The 14938-nt window shown below is 42.2% G+C and overlaps 1 protein-coding gene across 1 annotated transcript in view; it reads left to right on the top strand.

The window, feature by feature from the left end:
• Window positions 1–2223: 2223 nt before the first annotated feature.
• The window catches only part of FGF2 (fibroblast growth factor 2), a 59806-nt gene continuing 47091 nt past the window's right edge, over window positions 2224–14938 (top strand). The window contains exon 1 of the mRNA XM_049631140.1: window positions 2224–2758. Within this exon, the coding sequence (XP_049487097.1) occupies window positions 2581–2758 (178 nt within the window). The 5' untranslated portion in view covers window positions 2224–2580. The remainder of the gene's footprint in view (window positions 2759–14938) is intronic.

A 14938-nucleotide genomic window follows, 5' to 3' on the forward strand; every position in this document is an offset into this window, starting at 1 on the left:
GACTTATGAACAAATGCATTCATCTTTTGATGCACTGATCTCTTGAAACCAAACATGTTCCTAGAGAAACTACCATTTTCTCACATCTTCCTAGAAGCTTTCCCTAACCCCAGTCTACCCCCAAGCTGAATTACCCCTTTTCTGAAATCTTACACCTCATCTTACTCTTCTATGGCCTTAGCACTTTCTGCCGGTATGGTATCTGCGTTGTTCATGCTGCCCATAGTATCTCCCGCACTGTGCGGAGAAGATCCTGCTTGATTGGGCGCCTCCCACTGCACTTACCTGAATGCTTGGCATATGGTAGATGCTCAAGATTAAGACATTTTCTGGATGGATATTTTGCCAATCTGTAGTACCCGTTATATTCTACTGAAAATTACCAAAGTCCAATCAATTTCAATTTTGTAGTTTGGGATTTTTAGAAAACTACCCTCTTGCTAAGAAATACCTAACAATTTAACCAGGGCTATGCCAGCTTAGGAATAAGATATGAACACCCATGAGGTTTTGGGGTGATAGTTGGAGGGGGGTGGGTGGGAGCTGACAGCCAAGAAAGCATTCTTGAAGATGTCTTTGGTGCAAAAAGGTGATTTTATTAGAGCACGGGAATGTGACCCGTGGGCAGAAAGAGCTGCACTGGGGTTGTGACAGGTAACTGATTATATACCCTAAGGCTGGGAAAGGGTCAGGGACAATGTAAGTCTTAAGGAATTTTGGAAGCAAGGTTTCCAGGACCTTGAGGGGCTAGCTTCTGTTAAGAAAATGCCATTTATGGGGTGCCTGAGTGGCTCAGTCGTTAAGCATCCGACTTCGGCTTAGGTCATGATCTCACACTCCGTGAGTTCAAGCCCTGCGTCGGGCTCTGTGCTGACAGCTCAGAGCCTGGAGCCTGCTTCACATCCTGTGTCTCCCTCTCTCTCTCTGCCCCTTCCCTGCTCATGCTCTGTCTCTGTCTCAAAAATAAATAAACATTAAAAAGAAATTAAAAAAAAAAAAAGAAAATGCCATTTATTACCACTACCACTTAGTAAAACCTGTCATGAGACCCTTCAGACGTATATCAGGGCATAAGCTTGGAGCATGATTGCCAGCATATATCCTTTGGCAGTTGAGATAAAGTAAGTTTCCAAAGGATTTTTATAAGGTAAAGTAGACTTACAGGATCCTGGCGGGGGGGGGGGGGGGGGCGGCGGGCAGTGTCAGGATAATGTTCAGCTTAAGATTCTCTTTTGCCCCCAGCAAAGTGTCACCTTGAGGCAGCTGAGCTCCTAGAGGGAGATCACTCTGCTGGTTTCAAGGACCTGTCAATGGGCTGTAGGCAATAAGGGAATTTAATTTTTCATTTGCCTTGGTCACCACAGCAAGCACCTTAACTCCTTTCCTTTGTTCTTGGGTAGCCAGGAGTATCCGAGGAATATCCCACATATCCCACCCTGGGGGGAGGTGGGGGAAAGTGTTGCTGTGAGCCTGTACTTTGCCCTCAGCTTGCCCCAGGCTCCCTCATCAAACACACTTGTAATCACGTAAGGATTTGAGGCCTATCTTCATCTTTCCACGTTGGCTACTTCAAGTTAGAGTGGTAAAAGAAAATGTTTTTCTCTTAGCAATCCAGTCTGCTCTCTTCCTCTGTCCTCTTTTCTTTCCTTTTATTAGTAAATGATTTCAGCCTCTGCCTTCAATTATAAAGTTTGTGCCCCACACGTACCCCCCCCTCCCCTATTTTGGTGATTAGAGGTGTTCAAAACTTATTCTGACACAGTATCCGCCCTCATTTCGGAATCCTTCACTTCTTGGGGGTGGAAATAGTTTCTTCTCTGAAACGCTGGCAAGGAAAAAGAATGGGGGAGAAAGTTGCATTTAAACGTTTAAAAGTTGAGTCACGGCTGGTTGCACAGCAAAAGCTCCACAGTGTGAGGAAAGACTAAATGTGCTCGGCAGGGTGGGCCTGGGGCGACTTCTGGGGAACTAGCCGGGGTCGAGCCCCTAGAGTTGCGGAGGCCCCGGGCGGTCGCCTCCCGGCGCGCCCTCCTTACCTCCCCCGCTCCCCGCTGCCCCCCTGGGACTGATGTCGGGCGCTTGCGTGCTGCGGCCAAAGCTCCCGATCCAGAGGCCGGCCTCGTAAAGTCCCGAGCGAGTAGGGGGCGGCGCGCAGGAAGGGAGGAGGGCCGGGGGCGTGCGGGGTTGGTGGGTGTTCGGGGGTGGAGATGTACAAGATGTGACGCCGCGGCCGGGCCGGGGCCAGAGCGGCGGACGCGGTGCCCGCGGTTGCAGCCGGAACCCGGGCGCTGTAGCTCGGAGAGGCGGCCCTCCGGAGAGCGGCGGCCGCAGAGACACCCAGCCCTAAGCCCCGGCTCCCGAGCGCCGCGGCGCATCGCGCTCCAGGGCAGACGCGGAGGGGAGCGGCCCAGAGGCGCGACGCTGGGGGCCCGCGGGCGCGGTCGCGCGCCGCCGGGCGGGAGGCTGGGGGGCCGGGGCCGGGGCCGTGCCCCGGACCGGGTCGGGGGCCGGGGCCGGGGGACGGCGGCTCCCCGCGCGGCTCCTGGGGCGCGGGCACCCCGGCACGGCCCTGGGGGGGCCATGGCAGCCGGGAGCATCACCACGCTGCCCGCCCTGCCGGAGGACGGCGGCAGCGGCGCCTTCCCGCCCGGCCACTTCAAGGACCCCAAGCGTCTGTACTGCAAAAACGGGGGCTTCTTCCTGCGCATCCACCCCGACGGCCGAGTGGATGGGGTCCGGGAGAAGAGCGACCCTCACAGTGAGTGCTGGCCCGCTCTTCTTCCCCGATCCCATCTCCTCTCTTGTGGTTCTCTCCCCCTCCCCTCCATTCCCTCCTTGGCGCTTCTTGCTTCTCTTCACCCCGACCTTAGTGGGACTTGTGGTTTCTTTCCTAGCGGCCCTCGGTGGTTTCGGGTTCACCACTCGCCCCTTCCTCCCCAGCTGCGGTGTCGGGTTAGATCCTTCCCCAGGCTTTGGAGTGTGCCAGTTTCCCCTGGTAAACCAGTCCCCTGGGCCCTGAGCCTCCAAGGCCTGGGAGGCGGGCTCCCTTCGCGCAGACAACCTGTGACTTAGGGGATGCCCAACGGCGGAGAGGCGAGCGGCTTGCGGAGAAACAGTCTGGGTCTCCATCCTGAAGTTCCAACCCCTTCTGTGTTGGATGCGCGAAGTCCCGCGGACAAAGGCGGGGGAGGGGGGGACAAGGCTGAATTAAGTGCTCTTTACTGGAAAAATACCTTTCCAGAGTGTGCCCTTAAACTCTGATTTGGTAGGATCCAGGCCATCTAGCACACTGCTCTTACACATCCATTTCTATTTTTTTTCCAAATTGCCGAAGGCTGAAGCAGCAGAAGATGTGGACCTTTTGTTAAAGTGCGACACACTTTTGTTTCAATAGTGACAAGAACTGCAAAAACTTTTATCTTTCGCGTGCAGTTATTAGCTTTGGGACCTTGAGCTTGTTTTCTGATACCTAAAAATGGGGATAATGTCTACCTTGCATCAAGTTTGAGGATCAAATGAGAATTCATACAAAGTGCGAAGAGAACTCATTTTACCATCGTACACTTTTGTGTTCTGTGAAAAATAATCTGTGGTTATAGAAATAACACTAGCCTAAATCATTGGTTCTCAAACTCCAGGAGTACATTAGAATCACCTGGGGGGGGGGGCGGTTATAACACATTGCTGAACGTTGTCTCCCAGAGTTTCTGCTTCCTTAGGCCTAGAATTCCTTACACCTGATAATTTGCATTTGTAACACGTTCTCAGGTGATGCTGACCTGGGACCACACTTTGAGACCCACTGGTCTCAAAAAAGAGAGGGAAAAGGGCATAAAACTGGCTGACACCCTTGGAATTTGAAGTGAGAGAAGGAGGATCAGAGCGTATTGTAACTGTTCTCCTGTAAGTGTAGGTAAAAAGTCTGTTAAAAGCTGTGAGTTCCACCTTTATTGGTTTCTGGTGAAGAATCTGATCCACTATTTGCCTGAGAAAAGACCTGCAGGAGTTCCGAGCTCCACGCCCCAGGAGTCACCTCTTTATCCTAAGATGCTGATGCAATGTCCTTCCCACCTGTGAAGTGATTGGAAGAGGCGAAAGCTTTGCACTGAGATCTGAGTTGACAAATGAGAAATGTGCTTTTATATTGCTTGGGTTTTTATTGATTTCAAAGCAGCAACAAGCAAAAGATGCAGGTCTTTCATTTTTTTCCAGGCCTGCCATAATTTTTAAATGTTATCAACGGCTTCTATTCAGTAAAACTGAAAAGATGCTCGTAATCCAATATGTATGGGTTAGTGCTATTTCTCTATTCAGTAATTTGAATAGGTTGTCCAAATTAAATTTTAAGCTTTGTGTTTGAAGTTTGTTTTGCAGTAGTCTGCTAGGTGAACACAGCTGATTAGGGCCAGGTGCATATATATCCCAATGAGTTTTGTTCTTTTCTAGCAGCATAAACGGTCTATAATAATAAAAAAGGAGCATGTTCTAGGACTACAACATAAAAGAGCTCTCCTCCATATTAGGTTCATGTTGGACCTTCCCCTAGTACTCTGTCTCTCTCTCTCTCTCTTTTTTTTTTAAGACCCTTTATTAGTTGCTGGAGTTTTTTTTCCTTTGAAGCTTTTGATACCCTATTTCCTTTAGAATATAACTGGGGGCTAGTGACTGAGGATAATTCTGAATTGCATACCACACTACCACCCTTGTAATAATAGCTGTTAACTGTTTCTTTCCAACTCTGAGTTTTTTTGCTATCTTATTTTACCTCACTGGTTCTCATAGGTGGGTGATTTTGCCCCATCCCCCCCACCCCCCAGCGTCTGGCAATGCCTGGAGACACTTTTGGCTCATTGGGAAGGGTGCTACTGGTATCTAGGAGATCCAAGCCAGGGATGCTGTTAACCATCCTACAGTGCATCCTACTTTATCCCAGCCACAATTTTTCTTTTCTTTCTTTCTTTCTTTCTTTCTTTCTTCGTTTTTTTTTTTTTTTTTTTTTTTTTTTTTTTTTTTTTTTTTTTTTTTTGAAAGAGAGAGAATCCTAAGCAGGCTCTTCACTAGGCTCGATCTCACAAACTATAAGATGATGACCTGAGCCGAAATCAAGAGTTGGACGCTTAACTGACTGAGCCACCCAGGTGCCCCAGATCCCAGACGTTAATAGTGCTAAGGTTGAGAATCCTTCCAACTTGATAACTAGCTAAAGACTACATGTTAAAAGTGAAGATTAGAATACTCCAGATTTGTGGAGGGTACTGATTTTTTTTCACCTTTTAGCAGGCAATAGACTAACAATACAAACCTAAAGATGTGATGAATTTAAACCACTTCTGTGTAGCTCAACCTGGACATAAGTTTAAGTACAGTGTATTTTTCTGACATGTCAAAGCTGTGCTGATAGTTGACCAAACCAAGACAAGACCGATGGGAAAGATACAAGGAAAAATGATTGTGGACATGATATAACAGTATCTTCCCAACCGCATTTCCTCCATTACCCCAAACAAATGACACTGACCAGAAAACGTGGGGAAAAAAGCAGAGTTGATGGTTGTCACAATTTCCCACTGAATTATGGCTCAGATATCTAGACCGATTTGAAAAGTTAAAAACCCCCTAGTCTCATTCCTCAAACTGTCCAGTTGACCTGAAAATCTCTCTGAGATTTATTCCTTTGGCATGAACATTTTCTGCCCCGATGTCTTTTAAAATGCAAATATCCTTTGGGTACTTGGAGGGATGGTATAAATGTGGGGGGTGCTGGTTAGGTATGGGGGATGTGTCTTAGGTGCTGAAGGGGGAGACAGGGCAAGGAGGTGTGAGGTGGGGAGGGCAGAGGCAGAAATGAAAGGGGAGGGAGAAGACTGAATATCAATTTTCCAACTTCTCAGTGTTGTTGAAGGCCCCTTTTGCTCCATACCTGGGTATTCTGCTTTATTTTCACTTGAAAGGGCCAATTTTCATGCACTTTCCTTCTAGTCATGGAGTAGCTTTTGTTTGACATGAGATTTTGATAGAAGCACAATACGGTGACAAGAGTCTGTTTCTCCAGCATGTGTGCTCCTCACCCAGCTTCCTTGTGTCCTGGATGTTTTAATTGGCCCCTTCCAAATGTCCATGGGATTGTGTAACATTAAGTATTTACTCTTAAGTAGTGAACTATGTGAAAACTTCCGAAGAGGGAACACTTTAGCCTGAGTGGCACGTACGCCGTGTGGTGGAGTGTAGCAAGAGAAATGTATGCTGCCTATGTACATTTTGGCATTAAATTTGGTCCAGATGCTCTTATTTAGGAAAAACTGGAGGCGGTTAGCAGTGCTGTTTCTACCCTTGGGCTTCTCTTGGGAGCTGACTGCCTGTTTGCCATACTTGTCTGCCTCCAGGTTCTAGAGGATACTGAGACTTGGAGACGTAGAGGGACCTGCCCACTCCTGTGTGGAGCAGGGATGGCATCCTGGCCCGCGTGACACCCGTGCCCTTTGCCACGGCACATATTCCATGCGACTCGACTCATAAAAACATGGACTTGTGAAATTCAGAGGGAGGTGTCAGACCTTTTAGTTCACTGATCTTGTTTTATTGAAGACAGTATTGAGGGTCAGAACAGTAACTGATCACCTGCCTTCATATGCCAATTTCCCCTGTGATCATCCTGAATGAGCTTCTTGCCCACCAGGTCCCTTGCCTTCTATTCCTGCCCTCCTCCAGCCTCATTGCACTCTTCCGTTCAGTCAGAGAGAACACCCTCCAGGGGCCCCACTTTGTGGGCTTTCTCCATTTCAGAGCACTGGGGAAGCCAGCCCCTTGGAGGAGGTCTTACTGGTTCACAGGTTACCTCTAGTTATGTTCCCAGGGCATTGGATAAAGCCACCTTTCTTCTCTACTTCATGTAAACGGAACCATTGATTCAGTGATTCTAGATTCTCTCCCCCATCTTTTTTTGGGTAATATCTGGCAAGTGGATCCCACTAATCTGCCTCAATAAACACAATGTTTACTGTAATGCTATTTATGTGCAGTAAACAAATGAAGTAAGAATCTAATAGCTCATTTAATCATGGAAATCATGTCATTGGTACAGCAATGAAAGGACAATTCATGAGTCATAGATATTACCACACCTTAGCCTTTTAAGAAGGGTTAGATGCCAAGTGACTTCAGCCTAGAAGAGGCAGTATCCCCTGTGACACGCCCTGAGGGCACTCCTTGTGTTTATAAAATGTCCATTATGTAATTAGGCTTTGACAATGGTATGACAACGGAGTTCTAAGTATTCTCATTTAGATTTTTGATGGCATTTTAAATGGATGGGTATGATTTTTAAGTTAATCTGAAAATAAAATATTACAGATGTAATAAGACACGAACCATTCTTTTATACATTATAATTATAAAATTGACTTTATTCATCTACGCATTGATTCTCAGAAATCCCCATCTGTGATATTAAAAAAGGTGATTTTTTAGGTCTCACATCATTAGAACTGTTATTTTTAAGCCACAAGATGTCTGTACAACAGGATAATGACTACACATGTGCCATAGCCTTTTCTTGTTTTTCCAAATTCCAGTGTTGATTTTCCAAAAACCCTACTTGGGCCCCTTTGTCCTGTGGCACACATCTGTTAGAAGGCTGCCTGGGGTAAGAGTCTAAGACGTGAACTGGAGCAAGGCAAATCCACACATTGCGGCAAAAACCTTAACCTCATTACGGTATTCTATCCAAGCAAATGTATTGTGTTGTGTTTTGCTTTTGAGTTTGTCATTTTCTGCACTCTGAAACCGGAGATCTGGCCTTGTACTCGTATGCTGTCAGTGCTCAATAAATATCCAATGCTTGATTGTTTGCAAAATAATTTAGAATATTGTATCTTTAGGAAATGCAGTTGTGGCTCAATGTTTCCTTGTTGTATTCATTGTTATATTAGCTATTGTATTCTCCTTTGCTATCAAATCCTTCCTCTAATCTAGGTTATTCATAGCCCCAGGAATTTAGGAGAGGACCAAAAGTGGTAACTCCCAGGGAACCTCACCCCTTGAGCCATAGACTATGTTTCTTAGAAGCCAGACTAGTTCCATTCTAAATTCCTGTAGGATATTTTTAGTTTGAAGAAATTTGGAGGACCTGGAGTCAACAGACAGCCAATATTCAGTGTTTAATTTATGTCTCAAACCAGCTGTCCTCTGTCACTCTTCCTGCGCAAGGTGACTTTTAAATTGACCAGTGTATCCTTAATGCTTGCCTGTTCATTTACAGAAATCTGTAGAGTGTGTGTTTGTATTTTCAAAGGGTTACTTACTTTCCCCATATTAACTTATACTCTAAATTGAATTATCTTACAGAATTCTGAAGTGAAAGGTTTCCAGGTTTTTAAGGTATTCTGGAGATTAAAAATTGAGGAAGTTCTTGCATGTATAATTGAACGATTGGAAGGAATTTTCCTGTTTAATTTATAATGTTTTTAATTAAAAAAATTTTTTTAATGTTTGTTTATTTTTTGAGAGAGAGAGAGGAGGAGGAGGGGCAGAGAGAGAGAGAGACAGGATCCGAAGCGGGCTCCAGGCTCTGAGCTGTCAGCACAGAGCCAGATGTGGGACTCGAACCCACAAGCTGTGAGATCATGACCTGAACTGAAGTTCGACGCTTAACTGACTGAGCCACCCAGGCACCCCAGTATAATTTATTTAATTTTAATTAAGATCTACATTAATTTGTAACTGTAATTTATAATTAATAAATAAAATTAGCCAAGAAAAGATTTTTTTTTTTTTTTTTTTTTTGTCTTAAAGAAAATTTGTACAGAGTAGTCATAATCTGGCTAGATTCTGTGAGTACATTGTTCTCTGTTCATGATTTAGGTGCTTGGTGAAGATGCTGACATCTTAAGGTAGGAACCATGAATTCTCCATATAAATAAGCATCATGAACAGCTTAGGACTTTTCCCTCAGGGTGTGCTCACTAAATGTCAGCTGCTGATGAAACCATTTTGTGTGGACTGGCCTGTGTAGTAACTACTCATGGCTCGTATTGCTGTAGAAAGCTTAGTTGAGGTTTGCTGTTCTCTTGGTGTAGTAATGCTTGCATTTAGGCACTTGGTCAATCTTTTAATGAAGGTGATTATATGTAACAAAGTTATATTTGAAAAATATTTGGGAATCTTAGAGATTGGGTGTTAGCATTTCTTAGAGTATTCCATATAGAGAGTGGAATCATTTTTCAGGATAAATAGTAAACTTGTTAGGAATTCTGCTTTCTTTAAAAAGCATTTTGGGTTTTTATCACGTACTATGTGGTATGAAGTTCCTTAGGTATGCTGTGCATTGTGTGTTCATTCTTTTGTGGCCAATATCCGGGAGTCCTGTGTGTTCTTTTTCTACTTCACCTCCTTTTCTCTTTTTAACTCTGGATCCTGTCCACCCCAGAATTCTACATAAATCATGCTGGGCCCCAGTCTTCCACTTCAATCATGTGGCCTTATCCAATTTGTCACCCTACTTTTGACACGATACTATTTTCTGCCCCTGTCTTCTTGAGAATTCTTTGGTTTCTGTTATACCACATCAACCTAGTTTTCTCACCTGCCAACTATCCTTTCTTCTGATTTCTCCTTCTTTTGGTCTTTTGCTTTCATATTCCCCAAGGCTCTGTTTTGGGCTTCTACCTTTCTTTCTGGGCACTCATATTCCTTCAGCAGATCACTTATGGTCTTCGTCTCAGTCTCTGATTTCCCATCTCTGTGTTGATACTCCGTTTTCTTCTGCTTGAAGGACAGATAAACTGCCACTGTCTCAATTCAAAATGGGTAAAGAACTTAATGTGTTTTTCTCAACCTATTATCTCTTTCTACCCAATTTCTATTTGGAGTGAAATTATTTTTTTAAAGTTTATTTATTTTGAGGCAGGGGAGGGGTAGAGAGAAAGGGGGAGAGAGAGACTCTCAAGGTCTCTCAAAGGCTTAGCACTTTAAGGGCAGAGCTGGATCCAGGGCTCGAACTCAAAAACAATGAGATCATGACCTGAGCCCAGGTCAGGAGTCGAATGCTTAGCTGACTGAGCCACCCAGGCACTCCTGTAGTTAAATTGTTCTTGTCTTCAAAGCTAGACACCTCAGAGTCTTCCCCACCTTAGTGATTTTTCTTTGCCGTGTCTTTTGATTTCCCCTGCCTTCACTTACCTACAACCAGACCCTACCTGACCACCCTTTTCAAATGTGATCTACCTGCTCAATTTTATTGCCCACTATTTACCATCCCTACTCCCCTGATGCTGCCAGTGCTCTTGCTTAATTATAGACCATCACTGCTACAGTGATTGGCCTTTCCTCATGTGATCCTTGTTTTGGAAGATGCTCTTATCAATTCCTCTCACACACTCTTTTTGTTTCCACCTTGCTCTTAAAAAAAAAAAAAATCTCTTAACAGCTAATCTCAGCAGTTTTCTTTTTTTGTGAAATGTTCCCTAACTTCCCAGGGAGAAGTTGTTTTTATCTCTTTTTTCCCCATAATACTTGGTACATATGCTACTACAAAGTCTAATGATTTCTGTTGTAATACATTGTTGAATTGTTTCTCTCCCGGAGTGGGACTGTGAACTCCTTGCGGGGAAGGACTGGGACAGATTTTATGTATCTGACCTCATGCACAGTGGCCAAAGAATGTTTGTTAAGTTCTACATGTACCCGAAAAATTAGCCAACTCTTTTCACTTCCTTTCTGACTTTCTCACATCTTCCTTCTCTTCACCTTTCCTCAGGCTGTTTGCTTGAGCTGGAAAGTCTTCTCAATCCTCTTACCTTATCCTAGTCCTAATCATGCTTCAGGCCACATTTCTTTCCCACTGTCCTATACCATCTTTCCTTCATGCTTCTAATAGCTTGATGTGTTTTAATTTCATGTCCCCTAATGTTATTGGAAATTCCTAGTTGGTAAGGATTTAAACAAACAAACATTACCTAACAATCTCTTACTTTCTTTTCTTCTCTGAGGGTCCAAGACTGAATGAACTCATCCCAATTTCTCTTGGCTCCATTTGCTGAATGAATGACCAGGCTGAGGCCTATGAAGAGATTCAATCTACATTTGTGGAATGAGCTAGAACTTTAAATAAGCATAAATACTTAAGAATGAGGCATGTAAAGTGGATAAATTGAATGTAGCATCACTGTAGTTCTTTCTGTAGACACCTTTCATGTTATTTAAAGGGGGCAATAAAGGTAAAACATAATTGTTTGTTAACAGTACTTAAAAATTTTTTTTAAATGTTTATTTTTGAGAGAGACAGAGTGTGACTGAGGGAGGGCCAAGAGAGAGAGGGACACAGAATCCAAAGGAGGATCCAGGCTCTGAGCTGTCAGCACAGAGCCCGATGTGGGGCTTGAACCCACAAACTGTGAGATTATGACCTGAGCTGAAGTCAGACGCTTAACCAACTGAGTCACCAGGTGCCTCTAGCATTATTTTTTATTGTGGAAGTTTTTCTTGTCAGCTATTGAATAACACATCAGTATTTCTAGCCAATTCCAGAACTAGTTCTAATCCTCTAAGATCTGAGAATTCATACTTCAATCAGACACTTTAATCCTTAAGCCTCTATCTCTTAAATTTAAAACCAGTGAATCATTTTATAAATTAGGATTAAAAACTATCTGGTACCATTGTTAGTATACTTTTTTTGGGTGAGGAAATGGCACAAATAGTTTAATCCTAATAATCAGATTTATGAGCCAGAATTCATTGCAATCTTAAAACTCTTAAAAGGATAGAAATTGTATGACAAAGTGAGTCATAGTCTTTGTGATGTGATGTCTGTAAGGATGGGTGGGAGAAATTGCTGAATGACCAGTCTTATTCTATTCCTTTCTAAGCTGAATCATTTTGCAAATAGAAAACAATTCATAGGTTTTTCAGTGGTCATTACATAAATAGAAAATGGAAAAGAGTAACAGAATCAAATAATACCTCCATTTAAAAAATTACTTTCTGAATTGTATCACTTGATGAACAGTCTTTGTCTTGAATTAGAAACAAAATTTATTTACTACTTTAATAACATGTATCTTTTAATCTAACACCTGTGGTCTTGGTCTCTGTCTCTGCCTCTTCTATTAATTATATTAATTTTCTTGCCTAGATTTTTTTTTCTTCTGTGTAATTTGATCTTTCTCCTCATAGCTATTTCTAGCTTTGACTTGTTTGAAGATAGTGTGTGTATGTTGGGGAGAGGTATCATTTACTTACGGGCTCGATGACTACTTGAATTGGATAGGGATTCAAGAGAAGAAGGACCCTTTAATCTTGGAAATCTTGATTTGGTGTAGGCATAATCTTGCATTTTGCATGGTTGGTCCTCGTTTGTTAGTTTTCTTATTTGGAGGTTTGGAGAGCCTTTCTCGGAGGCAAATTTCATCTTAATCTTTAAATGTAAGATTAATTAACCTTATTTCCTTATTTTCTTTGAGGGCAAGGCATTTGTCCAAAACATTATGTGAAAAAAAGAAATATTCTATTTTATGTTTCTAAGTTTTAGAAGTTCTTCTTACATATTTATATTTTTACATTACTCTAAACTCAATAATTTAGTAATGGGAATATAATGCAAGTAAAATTGGGAAGACAATCTTGCTAACTGGTTCAATAGAGATACCATATAAAAAGAGGACATTTATAGCAGGTGTTGGATTAAAAAATAATGAATTGCACAACTCTTTCAGCTACTATAGGGTTGGAGAAATGGGGCACAGATTATTTTGTAGGGAGGTTACTAAAGCCATGAAGTATTAATAGGATCTGTCCAACTTTGGCCAGATGCCTAGGGAGATTGCCATAGTGATAGGCAAAGTCACTGTACCTTGCGGGACAGGAAGGGCCAGATGGTTGGTTTTCATCTCAGTATTCCCAGGACCTTGATATTTACTGAATATTTTTTGAATGAGTGAATGAATGAAATTCTTGAAGATATGCTCTGTGTCAGTTCTTACAAATAATTTAATCTTGATTATAAATTTATGAAGCACAAGTGTCATTATATGCCTCATTTATAGATAATACGTCTTTGCTATTAGCTTTTCAAAACATGATCTCTTTGTGACAAGTGGTGAATTATGCCTTGTAGACTTCTTAGTGTTTAGAATACAGATTCAAACATGGTCAGAATTCCAGATAGACATGTAGCAGAAATTTAAACAAATATGATTTATTAAAATTTTTTTATTTTAATTTTTTTAATGTTTATTTTTGAGAGAGAGAGAGAGGCAGAGAGAGACAGATATACAGAATCTGAAGCAGGCTTTAGGCTCTGAGCTGTCAGCACAGGGTCCCATGCAGGGCTTGAACTCACAAACTGCAAGATTATAACCTGAGCCAAAGTTGGACATTTAACCAACTAAACCACCAGGTTCCCCTAAAAATTTTTTTTCAATGTTTATTTATTTTGAGAGAGAGCTAGTGAGCTGGGCAGGGTCAGAGAGAGAGAGAGAGAGAGAGAGAAAGGAGAGAGAATCACAAGCAGCCTCTGCTCTGTGAGCATAGAGCTGGATTTGGGGCTCGAGCTCAGGAACCATGAGATCACGACCCGAGCCAAAATCAAGAGTCAGATGCTTAACTGACTGAGCCACCCAGGCACCCTTAAAGTATTTTTTTAAATCACTATTTCTAGGGGCACCTTGGTGTTTCAGTCAGGTTGTATGCTGACATCATGGAGCCTGCTTTGGATTCTCTCCCTCTCTCTCTCTGTCCCCTCCCATGCTCACGCCCTCTCTCTTTCTCTCTCTCAAGATAAATAAACATAAAAAAAAAAAAAAAAGAAATGCAACAGATGTACATTGATTTTTGTATCCTGTGACTTACTGAATTTGTTCATCAGTTCTAGCAGTTTTTTGGTGGTCTTTCTGGTTTTTTATTTATAGTATCATGTCATCTACAAATAGTGGAACTTTGACTTCTTCCTTACGGATTTGGATGTCTTTTATTTCTTTTTGTTGTCTCACTGCTGTGGCAAGGATTTCCTATATTATGTTGAATAAAACTGGTGAGGGTGGACATCCTTGTCTGGTTCCTGATCTTAGGGGAAAAGCTCTCAGTTTTTTCCCATTAAGGATGATTTAGGTGTGGGTTTTTCATATATGTCTTTTATTATGTTGAGGTATGTTCCCACTAAACCTACTTTGTTGAGGGCTTTCCTCATGATTCAATGTCATACTTTGTCAAATGCTTTTTCTGAATCCATTGAAATGATTATATGGTTCTTATCCCTTCTTTTATTGATGTGATGTATCACATTGATTGATTTGCAATATTGAATCACCCTTGCAACCCAGGAATAAATCCCACTTTGTCATAGTGAATTTTTTTTTTTAATGTATTGTTGGATTCTGTTTGCTGTTATTTTGTTGAGAATTTTTACATCTGTGTTCCAAGATACTGGCTTGTAGTTCTCTTTTTTACCGATGTCTTTATCTAGTTTTGGTATTAGGATAATGCTGGCCTCATAGAATTAACATGGAAGTTTTCCTTTTCTATTTTTTGGAATAGTTTAAGACAAATAGGTATTAATTCTTCTTTAAATGTTTGGTAGAATTCACCTGTAAAGCCATCTGGTCCTGGACTTTTGTTTGTTGGAAGTTTTTTGATTACTGACTCTATTTCTTTGCTGGTTATCAATCTGTTCAAATTTTCTATTTCTTTCTGTTTGAGTTTTGGTAGTTTATATGTTTCTAGGACTTTATCCATCTCTTCTCATTTGTACAGTTTGTTGGCATGTGGTTTTTCATAATATTCTTTTATGATTGTTTGTTTTGCTGTGGGGTTGGTTATTATTTTTCTTCTCTCATTTGTGATTTTATTTATTTAAGTCCTTCCTCTTTTTTTTTCTTGCTGTCTGGCTACAGGTTTATCAATTTTACTGATCCCACCCCCACCCCCACCCCCCCCACCCCCCCCC

This window comes from Panthera uncia, chromosome B1 (genome assembly GCF_023721935.1).
Source record: "Panthera uncia isolate 11264 chromosome B1, Puncia_PCG_1.0, whole genome shotgun sequence".
Taxonomy (NCBI): domain Eukaryota; kingdom Metazoa; phylum Chordata; class Mammalia; order Carnivora; family Felidae; genus Panthera; species Panthera uncia.